The sequence below is a fragment of the Anopheles arabiensis genome, chromosome 3, assembly GCF_016920715.1.
Source record: "Anopheles arabiensis isolate DONGOLA chromosome 3, AaraD3, whole genome shotgun sequence".
Taxonomy (NCBI): Eukaryota; Metazoa; Arthropoda; class Insecta; order Diptera; family Culicidae; genus Anopheles; species Anopheles arabiensis.
The window spans coordinates 53,257,507-53,274,736 of NC_053518.1; the positions used below are offsets into that span (position 1 = coordinate 53,257,507).

The following is a 17,230-nucleotide window of genomic DNA, read 5'->3' on the forward strand; positions in this document are numbered from 1 at the left end:
CGATGAAAGAACACTGTGCATTGCGTCTTCTAACCGAAAGAGGTTCAAGGCCTAGAAGACGGCACCGCGCAGCATACGGAGGAAGATTATTGCGATCCTGCCAGGGAAGTAGGCGTAGGGCATATCTCGTGAGCTTACGTTGAATCGCCTCAATTCGAGCAATTGAAGAAGCGGTAGTTGGGCTCCAGACTACGCACGAATATTCCAGAACCGAACGAACGATACAGTTGTACACAGCTTTGATGCACATGGGGTTGCGGAATTCATTAGTTGTCCGGATAACCACGCCAAGTAATTGATTTCCTCTGGCTACAACGTCATCGATATGCTGTTTAAAGTTCAAACTAGAGTCAAGCAGAACGCCCAGGTCTTTGGCATGATTCTGTCGATTAACTGCAGTGCCGTCCATGAAGTAGGTCCCAGTCACTGGGCTCCTGCATCGACTAAAAGACACACAGTAGCATTTCTCGATGCAGATAGTCAGTCCATTACGCTTGCACCACGAACAGAAAATTTCGATGCAGTCTTGCAGGAATGTACAATCACCTGTGTTGTTAATAGGCGCAAAAATTTTTGCGTCGTCGGCAAACAGACTGATACTGTCGGGAGGTAAAGCGAGGGTAACATCGTTGATAAACAATATGAAGAGAAGTGGGCCAATGTTGCTTCCTTGTGGCACACCCGAGCTGCTGACTATTTCTTTGGACATGTGCTTATCAATTTTCACGATGTATGTGCGATGAATTAGGTACGACTTAAGCCACTGTACGAGCGGGCTGGGAACTCCTAGCTTATCGAGTTTAGCGAGAAGAATTGTGTGCGGAAGAGAGTCGAATGCTGCTTTCAGATCTGTATAAATTGCATCGACTTGAGCTCCGGCATCAATTTGACTAGTGAAATAGGTTACAAATTCAACCAGGTTTGTGGTAGTCGACTTTTTTGGCACGAATCCATGTTGATACGGGCTTAGGTGGCTGCGGCATGCATGTAGCCGATTTTTGTATATCACTAGTTCGAACACCTTGGCAATGGCACACAAAGATGTAATACCCCGGTAGTTGATGGCATCTGTCCTGTCGCCCTTTTTGTAAATAGGAACCATCCAAGATTTCCTCCATGCTTTGGGAAAGTAGCCATTGGCTAGCGATGCATTGAACAATTTTGCAAGGATAGGTGCTACTGTCGTTTGACAGCGTTTCAGCACGGTAGAAGGAATTCCGTCGGGTCCAGGAGCGAAGGAATGCTTTAGTTGCGCTAGGGCAGATAAAACGATCTCACTGTCGATGAAAGGAGTGCTCATGTTAATTGCTCCAGCCGGAGTGTTGACGAGAGCAGCATCAATGGTATCGGTATCATTCATGGCCGGTGAAAAGCAATCTGCGAAGCGATCCGCGAAGAGATTGCACATTTCATTAGTGTTGGCACTTGTTGCTCCTTTGTACGTAATGGATTTCGGTGTATGCGTGGATTTTGTTTTGCTGTTGTAGAAGCGCCAAAACGAGTCAGGCCACCTGCAGAGGTTACGTTGAATTTTACTCAAATATCTGCGATATCGAAACCTGTTATAGCTGCAGTATAAAGAGTGCGTGTCAAAGTAGATCGAGCGAGATCTTTGGCAGCGGCGCGTTTGGTAGTGACGATAAGCAGCTCTTTTTACACGTTTGAGTCGTTTGAGTGTGCGGTCCGCCCAGGGGGGGTTAGGTTTAGGACGCTGAACTGGGACGCATACAACAAAAGCTTGCAGCATGAAGGACGAGAATGAACATACTGCTTCGTCAAGTGAAATAAAATTGGAACAATGAAAGCTATTGTTAAACATTGATATCATGTCGTTCAGTTTCACATAGTCAGCTTTAGCAAAGTTATAACGATAAAATGCGGTTGTCGTCGAGTTTTGTCGAGTCGTCGAATTGCGTCGGGTCGACGAGTTAATACGTATATTGAAGTCTAACGCCGGATGGTAGGAGTCAAGAGGTACAAGCGGAACAACACTTGGAAAGACAGGCGAACACAATTTAGCTGCAGCATTGTTAGCGTAGAGCAGGTCAAGCATGCGTCCGTACGAATTATTGATGTGATTAAGTTGCACTAATCCGTTAAATTTAAATCCATCCACAAAGGTGTTGTTGGCCAGTGAGCGCGCAGTTGGTTCATAGTGCGTGATTGATGAGTATGCTGGCGAGGACGAAGGATCAGCTGTGGACCAGCTTATGCTAGGCTGATTGAAATCGCCAATAACAAACAGCAGATCCGAAGGCTTCAGTGTGAGAGTGAAGCTGCTGATACAATCATGTAGAGAGCGAAGAGTCGATATCTCGGAGCTAAGCTGCGGTGGAATGTATACTACCATGACGTACAGATGTGCGTTATTACAGGCGACGCGCACACAAATATACTCGAGAGAACGATCACGGGAAGGTAATTCTATCGACTCGTATGCGTTAGAAACGGCTAGCAAAACACCACCACCGCGAGAGCTAGAGCCGCTGAGAGAGCGATCACAGCGGTAAACAGAGAAGTTGTTGTTGAAGAGATGAGCAGATGGAATGTTGTCAACAAGCCAAGTTTCCGTGAGTGCGATGAGATCGAAGTCAGCCTCCGATACAGCTAAGTGAAATTCTTTTGTTTTAGTACGCAAACCTCTAACGTTTTGATAATAGCAGCTTAAATACTCAGCGGTAGCGTTGTCATTGTGGCGGTTGGATAAAGCGGGTAAACGGTAAGTCAATTGAGCTGCGTTGTCAGAGCATGAGGCTTGGCGTGTTTGTTGCGTGCAATGAGCGGAACTTCGTCTAGTTGAGAAAAAAGCGATCGATTGTAGACTGGTGTAGGTGCGGAGATGAAGCACGGTGGTTTTGGGGCGGTCCAGAAACAAGTGTTGAGTTGGGTGCTTCCAAGGTATCATTCACCGGGGGTGACACTGTTGTGATGATGTTGTTTCAGGATCAGGTGGAGTAGACGTGCGTGCGGCTAAACGGTGAGTCGTTGTTGGTGTGCGTGTGGTGTAGCGGTGATCAGTACTAGTAGCTGGTGTGCGTGTAGTAAAGCGGTTTCGGGTGGCTATTGGAGATGAGGTTTGGTGGTCGTGTTGACGGGATTGAAAAAACTCACGTACACCGATACCGACGGGCCAGGTGGATGGTGTGAGTGCCGCATCTCGAAGGATAGCCGGGACCCTCACTTTGAATGAAAGCCAATTCATGCTGTCCACACTAACCCCTCTTCTCAGCAGGCAATACGCTATAACGTCATCGGTGGCTAAGCGACGCTTTACAGAAGCGACCACTTGTTCCACAGTGACGGCCGTTGATAAGCGGATAGGCGGATCCAGATCCTATCTGTGAATGGCTCACGAGGTGCAGCTTGAAGCGGTGATGATAACGGATCGGTTCCCACCAGTTCATGCGGTTGTGTAGGTGCCGGCTGGACGGCAATCGTGGTGTTGGTGTATGCGTTTGGCGATGACGCGGCACAAAGGGTGTTGCCGCGACTGTTTACAATTTTGTTTACACCAGGAGATGCCGAATCCTCGATTATACGCCTCCGCTTTCTACCAGTAGCTGGTCGAGGATCAGAGTTCCGATTGTGAGGCGTGGATGCAGTTTGAAGGAGGGTAAAACCACTGCGAACTTCGGCGACAATAGGCTCAACGAGCTTGCCAATAGCTGCTACAGCTGAGTTGAGGGCGGCTTGGAAACCGACCTGGGCGCCTATTTCTTTTACCGAACGGCAGCGCGGATTTTTAAGCATGTTAGTGCAGCCAATGCAGCTCCAGTGCAGGTCGACATTGGACAATACTGCGTCAATCAGCTCAGGTGGCAATTTGCAACAGCCGCGGTGGAACGTAGCGTCACAATATGCACAACTGATGATGCAGTCGGTGGCCTCTAGCGGTTCAGCACACGAGAAGCAAATAGCCGCCATCGCGAAATCACGCGTAATCACAGCACAACACTGCTAAGCCGAGCAGGAAAAAACAGCAGGAAACCACAGTTGTGATGCAACTAAACAATTCGCCAAGACGAAGCGATGATGTTAAACAGTTTAATAGTCCGTAGAAAAGGCAACAATGCGATGCGACGCAGAAAACACAAGAGAATTATTGAAAAATCACGGAGCGCGACGGAAATGCGGCCAAACAATTAAATGTCAAACCTACCTACGGAATGGAATGGTAATGGAACGATCGCGCACTTTTGTGGCTAACGCGCTTCGGACAACCGAAACGTGCTTAGACAACGGAAACGCGCTTGGACAACCGAAACGCGCAAGTCAACCGGGCGTCTTCAGAAGACCACGGCGAAAGAAGACCGTAAAATTGTTATTATATCGAAAAAACACTGATCGCGAGGGCAATGGTCCTGCTTATTACATCAAAAACCTAACCCAAAACACAAAAAAAACTACTAACAAAACTATCCGAAACGACCTACTTGTGAAACAAACACACACACCAATACACATTCACACATACATACACACACACACACACATGCACACACACATGCACACACACACATGAACACACACATGTACACACACACACATACACACACATGCACACACACAAACACACAAACCACACATAAACCTGTCCCAACGGGTGCATGCTGCGTTGAAAACACTAGGGTCCTATCATTCTGTCCGATACTGTACCTATAAACCTAACAACTCCCCTCCCTGGTCTGACTCTACACTCCGCTCCCTCAAAAGAGATCGCAATCGCACACTACGTAATTATCAAGACATGCGAGATCCTCATCATAAGCGCATATTCAAATACGCCTCTAATGCATATCGCATATATAACAGGGCTTGCTTTAGATCTTACGTCCACCAAGTGCAAGCACAGTTTAAAATTCACCCTAAAGCCTTTTGGGGATATGCTGATAAACGTCGTAAATCTAATGATATCCCTTCTCATCTGAATCTTGGCAATCTCTCTGCATCCGGTACTGACGGCTGCTGCAACCTTCTAGCTGAACATTTTTCAAGTGTGTATGCTGAATCAATCAAAACCAAAGCATCAATCTCTAATAGCACTCATAACACTCCCACCGATGTAATCAATGACAGTAATCTAAACTTACACCTTAGCACAGTTTTACAAGCAATAAAAAATCTGAAACAGTCATATAATCCCGGTCCAGATGGCATTCCAGCAGCAGTATATAAGAAATGCAATACTGTGCTCGGTTCTCTCCTATTAAAACTGTACCGTATATCCATTAAATCATGTTCATTCCCGGACACATGGATATTAGCTCATATTACTCCTATCCCTAAGAAAGGTAATCGTGCAAACGCTACCAATTATCGTGGAATCAGCATCCTCTGTGCAAGCTCCAAAATATTTGAATCTATAGTCCACTCACATATCCTCTTTATTGCAAGAAACTGCATTATACCTCAGCACCACGGTTTCTTTCCTAAACGTTCTACCTTGACAAACCTTATTTCCTTGACTTCCGTTATCACCTCTAGTTTAGACAGCGGTTCTCAGGTTGATATCATTTATACTGACTTTAAAGCAGCCTTTGACCGTATTCCTCACCCTATCCTTGCGAAGCTATCCAAAATGGGTTTCATTGACTCACACATTCGTTGGCTTGATTCGTTTCTCAGTAATCGCTCTTTTCGTGTTAAACTAAACTCCTGTTTTTCCAAATCCTTTTCATCCAAATCGGGAGTTCCTCAAGGTAGCGTGTTGAGTCCTTTATTGTTCGTTTTATTTATTAATGATGTTAACTCAGTCATTCCACACGATTGTTTTCTTTGTTATGCAGATGACCTAAAGATTTTTAAATCTATATCGTCTGTTGGTGACTGCGTATCGCTCCAAAACATCCTCAACCGATTTGCATCATGGTGCTCATCGAACCAGCTAGTTCTATGCCCCGAAAAATGTCATGTCATGTCCTTCAGTCGTTCACGTTGTCCCGTTACGACTGCTTATAACTTCGAGGGTATAGCTATAAATCGTGTACTCTCGGTAAAAGATCTTGGTGTAACTTTCGATAGCAGGTTATCATTCCTCGATCACATTGACGTTACCGTTAATAAGGCTCGTAAAACAATCGGTATGATAAAACGTTTTTCAATCCGCATAACCGACCCTCTGTGTTTAAAAGCGTTATATTGTTCGTTAGTAAGACCGATTTTGGAATACTGTGTTGTTGTTTGGTGTCCCACCTCATTTACATCGATTGACCGCATAGAAAGAGTGCAGAGATCATTTACTCGGTATATTGTCAGCAAAATGCCCGGCTTCACGTCAGATACCCTACCGGACTATGAGCAAAGATGCCAGCTGTTGGGCCTGGACTCATTGGAGAAACGCCGTCACATTTCCCAAATAATGTTTGTTGCCTCGCTCATATCTAATGCTGTGGATTCACATATCATTTTTTCATCCCTGCATTTCTATGTTCCAATTCGTTCCTTACGCCCTCGTGCTCCTTTATTTGTTCCAAATTGACGCACTTCAGTTGGTTTAAATGACCCTTTATTACGTACTGTGAGATTGTTTAATTCCTGCGCACACCTGTTTGACCATCACCTCTCCTTACCATCCTTCCGATCCATCCTCCGATCAAATATTTAATAAGTTTAGTTAATAGGTATGTTGTTAAGAATTCAATTCAGACAGCAGTTATGTAAATAAATATATATATATATATATATATATATATATATATATATATATATATATATATGTATATATATATATATATATATATATATATATATATATATATATATATATATATCGAAAAGACATTTAAATAAAAATCCATTAATATTGCTACTGGATGTTAATTCATGATGGCGCCATAATGTAACGGTTTTTATTCAAATTAAAACTCGTATAACTGTACCTACAGAAAAATTCTCAAAAATTTATGCAAGGCATTTCTTACATAGATCTAATAACACTAAGAGTGAATTTGTCGTGAAAATTTTGTAAAGTAGTTAAAAACAATATTTTGACGTTTTGTCATATTTTTTTTCAAAACAAACCTCTCAACTTAAAAAAAATGTTATATTAAAACGATAACGAGTTGAGACGATATATGTACATATATAGAAACTAGATAAGTTGCTTTATTTCATCCGAATATTCCGAATATAAGTATTTGGATAACGCGTTTAGAAGTTATAAGCCAGTAAAGTCGCTGGCTACCCGAGTAGCATAGCATACATATATAGAAACTAGATAAGTTGCTTTATTTCATCCGAATATTCCGAATATAAGTATTTGGATAACGCGTTTAGAAGTTATAAGCCAGTAAAGTCGCTGGCTACCCGAGTAGCCCGGTTGCCTGGAATAGGGATATTGGAAAATTTAATTCTAAAAAGGCAAATTGCGACTCATTACGTTTCTATCAAAATAACTGCCATAAAGGCTACGGAAGTCAACAAAAAATCATATGAAAAAATTGAGTCGTGATATAAGTTCTAAAGAGATCGAGTTGTATTTTTATCAACAAAGAAATACCGCAGAAATATCACCAGTTTTATTCTCTTCTCATCAGTTACTATATAGGTACGAAAGAGTCTCAGCTTCAACCGATACTAATGATTCTTTGAAGTACTTCCAATAACCGGTCTGCTAAAACAATAATCGGTCAGCTGCCAGTATCCTTGCGCTCAATTCAAATTTAGTTGCCTATGCTGACCTTTGACTCAAGAGCTGGAGAATAAAAGGTTTAACAAGTTATTTTGCTATGTGTGCTGTCTTAATGCCTGGCATCATGGCAGCTGACAACCACCGAGTGACGTAAACTGCGCTCTGACAGTTTGCCGCGCTTTGAACTGTCAAGCAACAAGCCGAAGAGTTGTGTGAGTGTGTGTTCGCTAGGAGATCGAGAACAGAGCACAGGCAAGAAAAATTAATCGCAAATAAAACATAGCAAAAACCCACAGTACTGTGCCACGTTAGGTTTCGTATCACTTCGCTTATTTCGCTTAACATGCTGCATATTTAGTCGCTCACAAAATTTGTGTTGACTCCTAGTACGTACCAAGACTGGTTTAATGTGAATTTTAACCCGTCCAAGTTTAATTTTGACAGTCCTATGGAGAAGCAGGTTTGATAACGTTTTCTAGACATTATTATACACATTTCATCCAGAAAAACGGAAAGGGGATGACTTAGGCGGCGCTCTAGCAGCAATCGAACATGACATCCGACAGGAACAAACCCATATAATCATATGGAGGTGCACTGTCAGACACAAACAAATAAACAAGACAAACATCGAGTCGAACATGTCAGTTGATTCTCGGTCAAGACCCACCTGGAACTTTGATGCTGTTTATCTACTGCAAAAGGCGAATTGAAGCAGCGATCTTTACATGCCAAAATTAGCTGCTTGAGCTTTTTTGGCTATTTGGGAAGGGTCAGCGGCAAATTCAGAAGGATTCAAACCTCATCCTCCAGTTCATACGATTTGGTTTCATCTAGACTTGTTCAGCCAACAACCTGTTTTACACTTTATCCGGATTGTTTGAACAGGCCTACAGTCGGTACTGTCTAAGGCCACTTCTGGTGTGGATTCTTCATTAGATGGTCCGTAAATAAGCCAAATTTACTATTTTATTTATTCCGCAAAACAACACCTCTAAATGTAAACAAAAGTGTGATTGACAGATAGGCAAAACCAATGGCTACTCGAATCGGAAAGAGTTATCCACCAGTGGAGAAAATTATCCACCGGTGGAAAATAAATTCCACCGGTGGATTCGAGCATATTAACCGATCGGATAAATTTTATCGACTTTCGTTGGCGATAAGGGCCAGTGATTCCTGTTGCATCAATTCAGTTTGTGCTGACTTACAAATTACAGAAACTGTTAGGGTCCAGGCTGAGCGATAGCTTGAATGTAGATTGTAGCGTACGTCCCCCGGTCAGCAGCACAGCAGCAATTCTACTCAAAGCAATTGCGATTGCAATGTTCGATTAGCGTCGCGTGTACGTAATAATAGTTTTGAGCAAAAACTGCTTACCAGTACCACCAGGTTCATCAAGGATAGATTGTTCTGTCAAACCGTAGCTATCCACTCCAGTGTTAGCTACAGCGTACATCGTTTGCTTATATGTTGTCCATCACACCGATAGCATAAGAGTGCTCTGCGTCCTCCAGGGAATATATTTCGTCAGCAAATAAGCCAGATTGTAGCAGGTCTGACCGTATCTGCACAAAGTTGGCTAACTGCGACTTACTTGGCAGCAACGTCAGCGTCTTCTGTGGCGTCATTTCGCGTAGGTGCTGATCAATGCGGCGCAGCGCTTTGAGGTGCTTAACAGCTCGCAGCAGCCGATTCCCTGGTCACTCGTACCAACATACCACGGAAGCTACTGCAAATAATTTTAAGCTAACCTTTACCAATTTAATCTTTATGCTATTTAGATCACTTCATAAATATTACACAACTTCACATACATATGAGCGATATTCGTCGGTTCGTTTGATGAAAACATCCTTGTCGTTTTTCGTGCAACGCCTACATCGATGAATCGCTATGTCGGTGCAAAGTGTGGAAGAAAACCAACACGGTAAAAAAAACATCCAAGCTTTCCGCACATAACATCAACTCTCTAACCAACATCGTCTCACTATAGAATTACAAAGTAACGCTGTACAGTGAGAGATTGAAAATGAAAACCTTTTTGTACTATTTGTTTTAGGACTAGTTAATTTGGTCCGGTTACAGGGTTATGCAAGATAATGTCTGGGGTATATAATAAGGTTATGGGGTATAGTAAGAATGCGTGCAACAGATTTTGTAAAAGGCAATCAAATTCCCTTTTGTTTTTTGAAGAGAAAATTATTTATATTTCATATGGGACTAATCCCGAACCCATGAAAATTTTATAGAATTTATTCTGGTGCTGGAACTGATTCCATTCCCGAATAGGTGTTAGAATGAATCGTGACCCTGATCCTGGAACTGATCATAACCCCTTGCTGGTTCTCTAACAGATCCTGATACCATACCGGTTGTGTAGTTGATGCCATTCTCATATCGGATCTGAAATATATCTTGACCCTATAGGGTAATCGTACCTGTAGTGGTGGTAGTACCAATAGTGGTGGTATGGCTCAAAAATGCGCTCCATACAATAATTTAAGAGTAATTATGTATATTTATGTCATTACGAAATCTAATCTTTAAAATCTGGTGGTGAAATCCCTTTTGAAAAGGATAAAAAATATAAGTGCCATCATAGTACCATTATAGGGACACGTAATAGGCATGTTCCAAAAGTGGTCATAGTTATGAAAAGAATAAAAACAGGTCACTGTAGATTTTTTGCGGGATATTGTAAACATTTCGTATTGTTTTCAGAAAAATAAGCAACAGAAATGAGTTTCCTTTAAGTAATCTACCAAAAAGGCCAAAATTCGCATATCCAACTGAGTCTACCATCGCTATACAGTCAATATTTTCATCACTCAAATTTACATATTTTTTACGGTCAAATTATGTAAAAAATCAATATTATGAATTTGATTCTTGCTATTTATATGAAAACAGCTTCAAAACTAAGTTCTATGTATATTATACAGAGTTTTTGAGGTGTCTTTGTTTACCAATACTATAGTAACACAATACTACGACTTTAGGAAGCATACCACCATTTATAATTGTACCAGGAAGTCGTCACAAAACTATGCTTTTTTTGTAAATTTGTTAAATTTGATAGTAAATTTTTCACTTCCCGACACTTTAAATCTATTAAAGCACATCTGTACCCCTACACATTGCACCACTATCGATACATTTACCCTACCGGTACTGAAAATGTATATATACCGGTATAATGGCTCCAAAAACCGTACCGGCCTTGGAATAGATCGCGAACCCACACCAGAACTTACACTGAACCCATAACGGCCCTGAAACTGATCCTGACCCCATGCAGATCCTGCAACATATACCTTCTGGTACTGGAAGTGAACTACATACTGATCTTTTAATTGATTAAGATTCCATATCAGTCATGGAACAGATCCTGATTCCGGGCCCTGATGCTGCTTCCTTTTATATTTCGAGACCTTTATAGTACCTGCTGAATCTGACTCACTAATGGAACCATCCAGTAAAGTTTTCCTATTTTTATTTCTTGTTGGATCGAGGGGTCCAGCGGTACTATCGTCAACTCGGTCGTCTTAACAGCATGCCCATCCATGGAACCCATCCATGGAACATGGACCGTCGCCCTAAGCAAGGATTGTTTATCCGGCTAAGTGGTAATAAGTATCGAAAGCCTGTACAGGCCGGCATGACCCGTTACTCCTTAAAGTAGGTTATTTGTTTCAGTTACTTTTTCATATGTATGTTCGTGCTACGTTTTCATACATCCGGATTTACAGTGGCGGCCACCTAAAGTATGCCACCTATCTTCGGACGATGAGGCTTGCTGGACAGTTTTTTGGACCACTTTTTGGAAAACTTAACTTACATGTCGTAGAAGACATTCTTTAGCTATGCTTCGACCAAAAATTAAGCCCATGTATTGCAAAATCTCGAAAGACCATGGAAAAACGTTCAATTATTAAATTCTGACTGTAATTTGTATCATTCTTCTCCATCCCTTTCAAAACACTACAAACTGAGTCGGCGTGGCGTTTTCTATAGACAATATGATTGCCATTTTATGGATGTAAACTAAGCAAAAAACATCGAAACTACCGCAGGAAAGAACGGTGATCAGCCTTTACTAGAATTTTATAATAGAGAAGAGATACTCGCAACAAGTGGCTTTCAAAACCATTTTTTGATGATGATATTCATGGTTTCGATGACACGACTTTCCAAAAGCGACAATCATTTGTGCAATAACAATCAATGCTTTTGAGATGACATGATTCCAAAAAATGTAGAATGAATGTCATGACCAGTGTTGCGAACGGCGATAGTCGTCGACATAAAATTTTGCAAAATGATACTTTTTGAAGCATCGCATTCTAGGTTCACGCATTCATTCGACAATCACGGAAAAAATATCATTTGACACGATGATATTTTTTCTGCTACAATCATTTGACTTTTTGATTTTGCCGTTCCTCAAGTGAACTAGATCTTCATCGAAAATAAGTCCTTTTTTCGTGTTTTCGCGTGAATTTCTGAAAAGAGAACACCATTTTCCTGGTTCACTGAGTGAAAATATCAAGTGGTCTAATGGCTTAGTATCGGTAAATGCACGATTAAGCAGTTCTGGATTCTCACTGAAAAATGTCAAATGACATTCAGTCTACATTTTTTGCAATCATGTCATCGCAAAAGCATTGATTGTTAATGCACAAATGATTGTCGCTTTTGGAAAGTCGTTTCATGGTAACCATGAATATCATGATCCAAAAATTATTTGGCACCCGCTTACTGCGAATATCATAAAAAAATGTCGACAATTAACAACACTGGTCATGACATTTTTGATATGACGCCAGAACTACTTAATCGTGCATTTACCATTTAATGGTGGTCACTTACAGGAGTATAGCAATTCACGCGAAAACACAAAAAATGACCCATTTTCGATTAAGATCTAGTTCACTTGAAGTACAGCAAAATCAAAAATTCAAATGAATATAGCAGAAAATATCAATATCAAAAATATCGTGTCAAATGATATTTGTTTCCTTGACTGTCGAATGAAAGCGTGAATCTAGAATGTAAAGGCCGGGCTACATTGGCCGTACTCGCAAGTGTAATTTTCACTAGCGCATCTAGTGGCGGCTGGTGGAACCTTTTTTTGGTCGTCGGGGGAATGGTTGTGCCGGATCTCAAAATTAATTAGTTTTTTCACCATTTTTCGATGCAAAAACGGCTGAAATACTTGCACAACATATTTATCTACCCATTACAAAGCTTGTTCAGTTCAGTTTAAGTAAAAGACATGGACAAAACACATTTTCGGAAGCGACTCCAAATTGTTTGGCAAAATTCGGTCAGCGGCCGCCAGATGCGGTAGTGAAAATCTAAATTACACTAGCGAGCACGGACAATATACCACGGCCTTTATGCTGTACTATTTTCTATTTGTCGATTTAAATGTATTTTTAAAGAGATTCGTGAAAATGCAATCTCTGTTTTTGTTCCTATTTTCGGCAGGCTGTGCTCCTATTTTCGGCATCGCGAATACGTTCGGAAAATGTTTTAATCAATGCAAATAGGCGGACACAAACGTTTAAAACAGTTTAACACTTTCACTTTCCTAAGATTAGTGTTAAAAAATACTTAAATTATTAATTTTATGTTGTCTATTTTGGTCATTATACTGGTAGATTTTATAGGCTGGTATTATTGAATCCGTTCGTAGCGGCGGCGTACGTCCCGACACTCATTTTCCTAACGTACTAGATGGTTGCTACAGTCATTCACCGCGGCGTTGTAGAACCGGGCTCAAGAAATGTGTTGCCATCCCTAGAATTTCATGTGAGCGCCGTACGTTCCCTTTACGAACGGATTCAATAATACCAGCCATAGTCTCCTTGATGTGAGCTAAAAACAAAGTAGGCATTGAGGACAAGAGACGGCTGTAGAGTACGGCTCCGACTGGCTCACAAATTATTGGATTATTTACATTGAATTCGGTGATATTTTATACAAGAAATGTTGTTTTATTTGTCGACATACGCATCGTAGTGTTCTAATAAAGTTTTATATCAATATCCATCAAAATCAAAAGTGTGTTATTGTTTCAAGTTTCGGCAAGAGTCATCAGGATTGATCTGTCTAAAGTGAATAATTACTTGTTTTTCGTGATTTTAAAATTCCAAGCAGGCTAAAATAAATTCTACTACCATAGAATACTTCATAAAAACCACACTTTCATTGTTTTACTGGCCTGGTTCTCTTAATAACTAAATCTGCAGAACTATTGTCTGACAGCAAATCTGCCGGAAAATGTTGAACTCTGCACATTTTGTTTGATATTTTGAAAAATATACAAGGAAATGATTTGAAATTTTGTATATGAATAACAAATGAGCATATCTCTATATAAAAAAAATATGCTGACACAATTTTCAACGTGGTTTTGCATGATTTTAAGTTTTTAGTTACCCCGCCGAAAACTGATACCTGACTGGTGGAATAACTGGTGGTTACCTGACAAATAATAAAAAAAAAGTTTAAATACTCTGGAGGTTTGCAATCATACAATGGAATTCTGCAACCAAATTGTGGAGTTTTCAGGCATACTGTAGAGCGGTTGTCAGACTGTAGGTGCTATACATACCCAAAACATTTTCATTAATTTTAACAGCACCCTCAGTCTGATGGCATCTCCACAGTATGCTTGCAAAATTACACAATTCGGTTGCAATCAAGGACTTCAGGAACCAGGTCATGTAATGTAGAACGATTTTACAAGTAGCCAAAAATTCGTTACAGCAGTTTGACATCTGAAATCCGGGCTGGTAATGGCAGTAAAATTGTTAATTAGTTAAATAAATTGTACAGGAAGAATATGTATGCCTCTAGTAATAAAATAAATTAAAGTATGATGAGCTTTCAAGGACTCTCTGCTGTCAAATGGCATCCGAGATGGCCAACTCGATTTTGGCTTTAATTTAACCTCGTTCCTACAAAGTCCTTGGTTGCAACGTTCCATTATATGATTGCAAACCTCCACAGAATGCTTGCTCGATTCCACTACCGGTTTGAAACATTCTCTTAACCGATTGAACTATTTTGTTATATGATTCAAAACCCTGTAAACCGTGAGATTTTCATTACTAACTCTACCATAAGATTTAAAATATTAATGAAAGGAGCAATGAAATTAACCTCACGCTTTTAAGGCATTTTTAGTGAATTAAAAAATGTGTTTTAAAAAACACTTTTTCTTCTTCTTTTATAAATGAAGCCATAAACAAAACGCTTAACTCAACAAAGCAAACGGATTATGGATTAGAATAATTTAATTAAGATTGAACGAAGTTCAAATAAGTATAAGTATTTCAGTTGGACTTAATCATTCAAAGGTGACTCTGTAATATGGCATTATTGTCCCAAATTCCTCTCTTTGTACAGAAGAATTACATAAGAAATCAGTAACCGAGAGCACAACGAAATTCATAAACTACATCGTATATATTGTATATAAAACACAATAATTTCTCAGTTCTTCCACATCATTTTCAACACTCACAAATTGAAATGAGGTCGACAATTGAATGTGTATTGAAAACGTGTTGAATATCATGTGAAAGATGTAGACATATATTGTGAATTTAAAACTATTGATAAACATATCTCAAACAGTGCAATCATAATGGAAAAAACCAATAAACCCATCTAATAAAAAAAAACTATGAAAAGCCTGTTTATTGAACTAATATCTTATTACTCACCGGAATGTCGAGCTAGGAACTTGTAGAATCCGATTACACGTGTTGCAGGATAGGCAGCGAACGAAGATACTCCATTCGTTTGTTTAGACATGGTTGAACTGATTTTCATGTAATTTTTTCAACATACAACATACATAATTTGCAGGCGAGTCAAGACATGTCATTTTAACATTGAAAACTTAAAATCCCATGTTGCAGTTTGAATGCGGTTCCACAATGTGTATGAGTTCAAAGCCATTCACATTCACAGATCTCAAAACAATGTTCGACAACTTTTGTTTGCAGCATATTGTTGTTTGTTTATAATATTCATTCAAAACTAAAACATTCGTGCGCAATGTTAGTGCTGAACATAACCTGTTGTCAAACATATTTTAAATATTGTGTGTGTGTGTGTGTGTGTGTATATATATATATATATATATATATATATATATATATATATATATATATATATATATATATATATATATATATATATATATATATATATATATATATATATATATATATATATATATATATATATATATATATATATATATATATATATATATATATATATTCCTATCATACATATATATACCTATACATATACGCTGCGCTAATTGAACTGTATTATTGAACTGTATTATCCACGGCGTTTGTACTGTACACATTTTCATTACTTTATGTCACACTTCTAATGCCGTAATTATACAACTCTTCCTCACAGATCACCGGACACAACCACCAAAAATCGATCACAATTCATGTTTCTTATCGTTTTTTCGTTATTCCTAGATTTACACCCACAAATTCAACATCAATCCAAGCCACTTTTTCCCTACACAATCATTCCTTCGAATGCAATTCTAGTAAAAGACGGAGTTGCAGCAATTGGGCACATCATAGACGATGATCATTCGTTTCGGCTTTTTTATTTCACATTCCTTGTCTACTCCGGAAACACCATCTAACAAGCACACTAACACATAGACATTCATTGATATGTAGGAAGCGGTAAAATCGATCTTTTGAAACATAACTTTTAAAACATATTTAAAACATAAAACATATTATTCAAATATTGTCATAGCAAAGCATTGTTGGGTTACATACTCTCAACAAATGTATCATCTGCATAAAGGCGTTCTACAAATAATTTTCGAAACTGTATACACACATTCACACTACACCACATACAAAAGAAAAGAGACGCGTATCAATAGCTAACATCTGCCTAAATTCTGTATCACATTCAAGCTTTAAGGCCTTCTGCACACAATACATGTATTCCCCGATATACGCTATTCATACGGACCGGAGGTAATAGCGTATTTCGAATATTAGCGAAGGTCGAATTTCAAGGTTTTTAGTAAAATTGTAACTAATTTTCGTATAATTTTACTTGAAGTGGTAGCCTTAAAACACTTAATATATTATTAGATCTGATTTTACATGAAGATTACAATTTTATACCTTTTCAATTAGTTTTCTAAATTAGACCAAAAGAAAATTTATTTTGCATTTGACATTCGATGTGTCAAATCACTACAATTTGCTCAAGGTGTGTTCATTTAGAAGGTGAATTATTAGGCTGGAAATAGACTATCCGAGATCGTCGTGGTACCATGAAATTCGCGCCTTGTTTATAACAATTTTTTCCTATCATACATATATATACCTATACAGGCGGTCCCCGAGATACACGGTTAATGGGGACCGAAAACGGCTGCAAAATACCGCGTATCTCGAATTTCCGCGTAAGTCGAATCTCGTGATTTCCTGCTAAAATATCACAAATTTTCGTGTAATTTTGCAAGTAGGGGGCGGTTTTAGTCACTTTATGAATTATTTGATATGATTCTGACTGAATATA

The 17,230-nt window shown here is 39.4% G+C and overlaps 1 protein-coding gene across 6 annotated transcripts in view; it reads right to left on the minus strand.

Moving 5' to 3' along the window:
• LOC120899514 (protein spitz-like) overlaps window positions 1–16,849 on the minus strand; it is a 109,581-nt gene extending 92,732 nt beyond the window's left edge. The window contains exons 1-3 of one of the 6 annotated variants that reach the window (XM_040305460.1): window positions 16,471–16,651; window positions 15,956–16,336; window positions 15,370–15,726 (exon numbers count right to left, since the gene is read on the minus strand). In XM_040305460.1, coding sequence (XP_040161394.1) covers window positions 15,370–15,478 — 109 coding nt within the window. In that variant the 5' untranslated portion in view covers window positions 15,479–15,726; window positions 15,956–16,336; window positions 16,471–16,651. Of the gene's footprint in view, window positions 1–15,369; window positions 15,727–15,955; window positions 16,397–16,470; window positions 16,652–16,759 lie in introns of those variants that run through there. The other 5 variants (XM_040305461.1, XM_040305466.1, XM_040305464.1 and 2 more) reach the window with 5 other exon arrangements.
• Window positions 16,850–17,230: the final 381 nt, after the last annotated feature.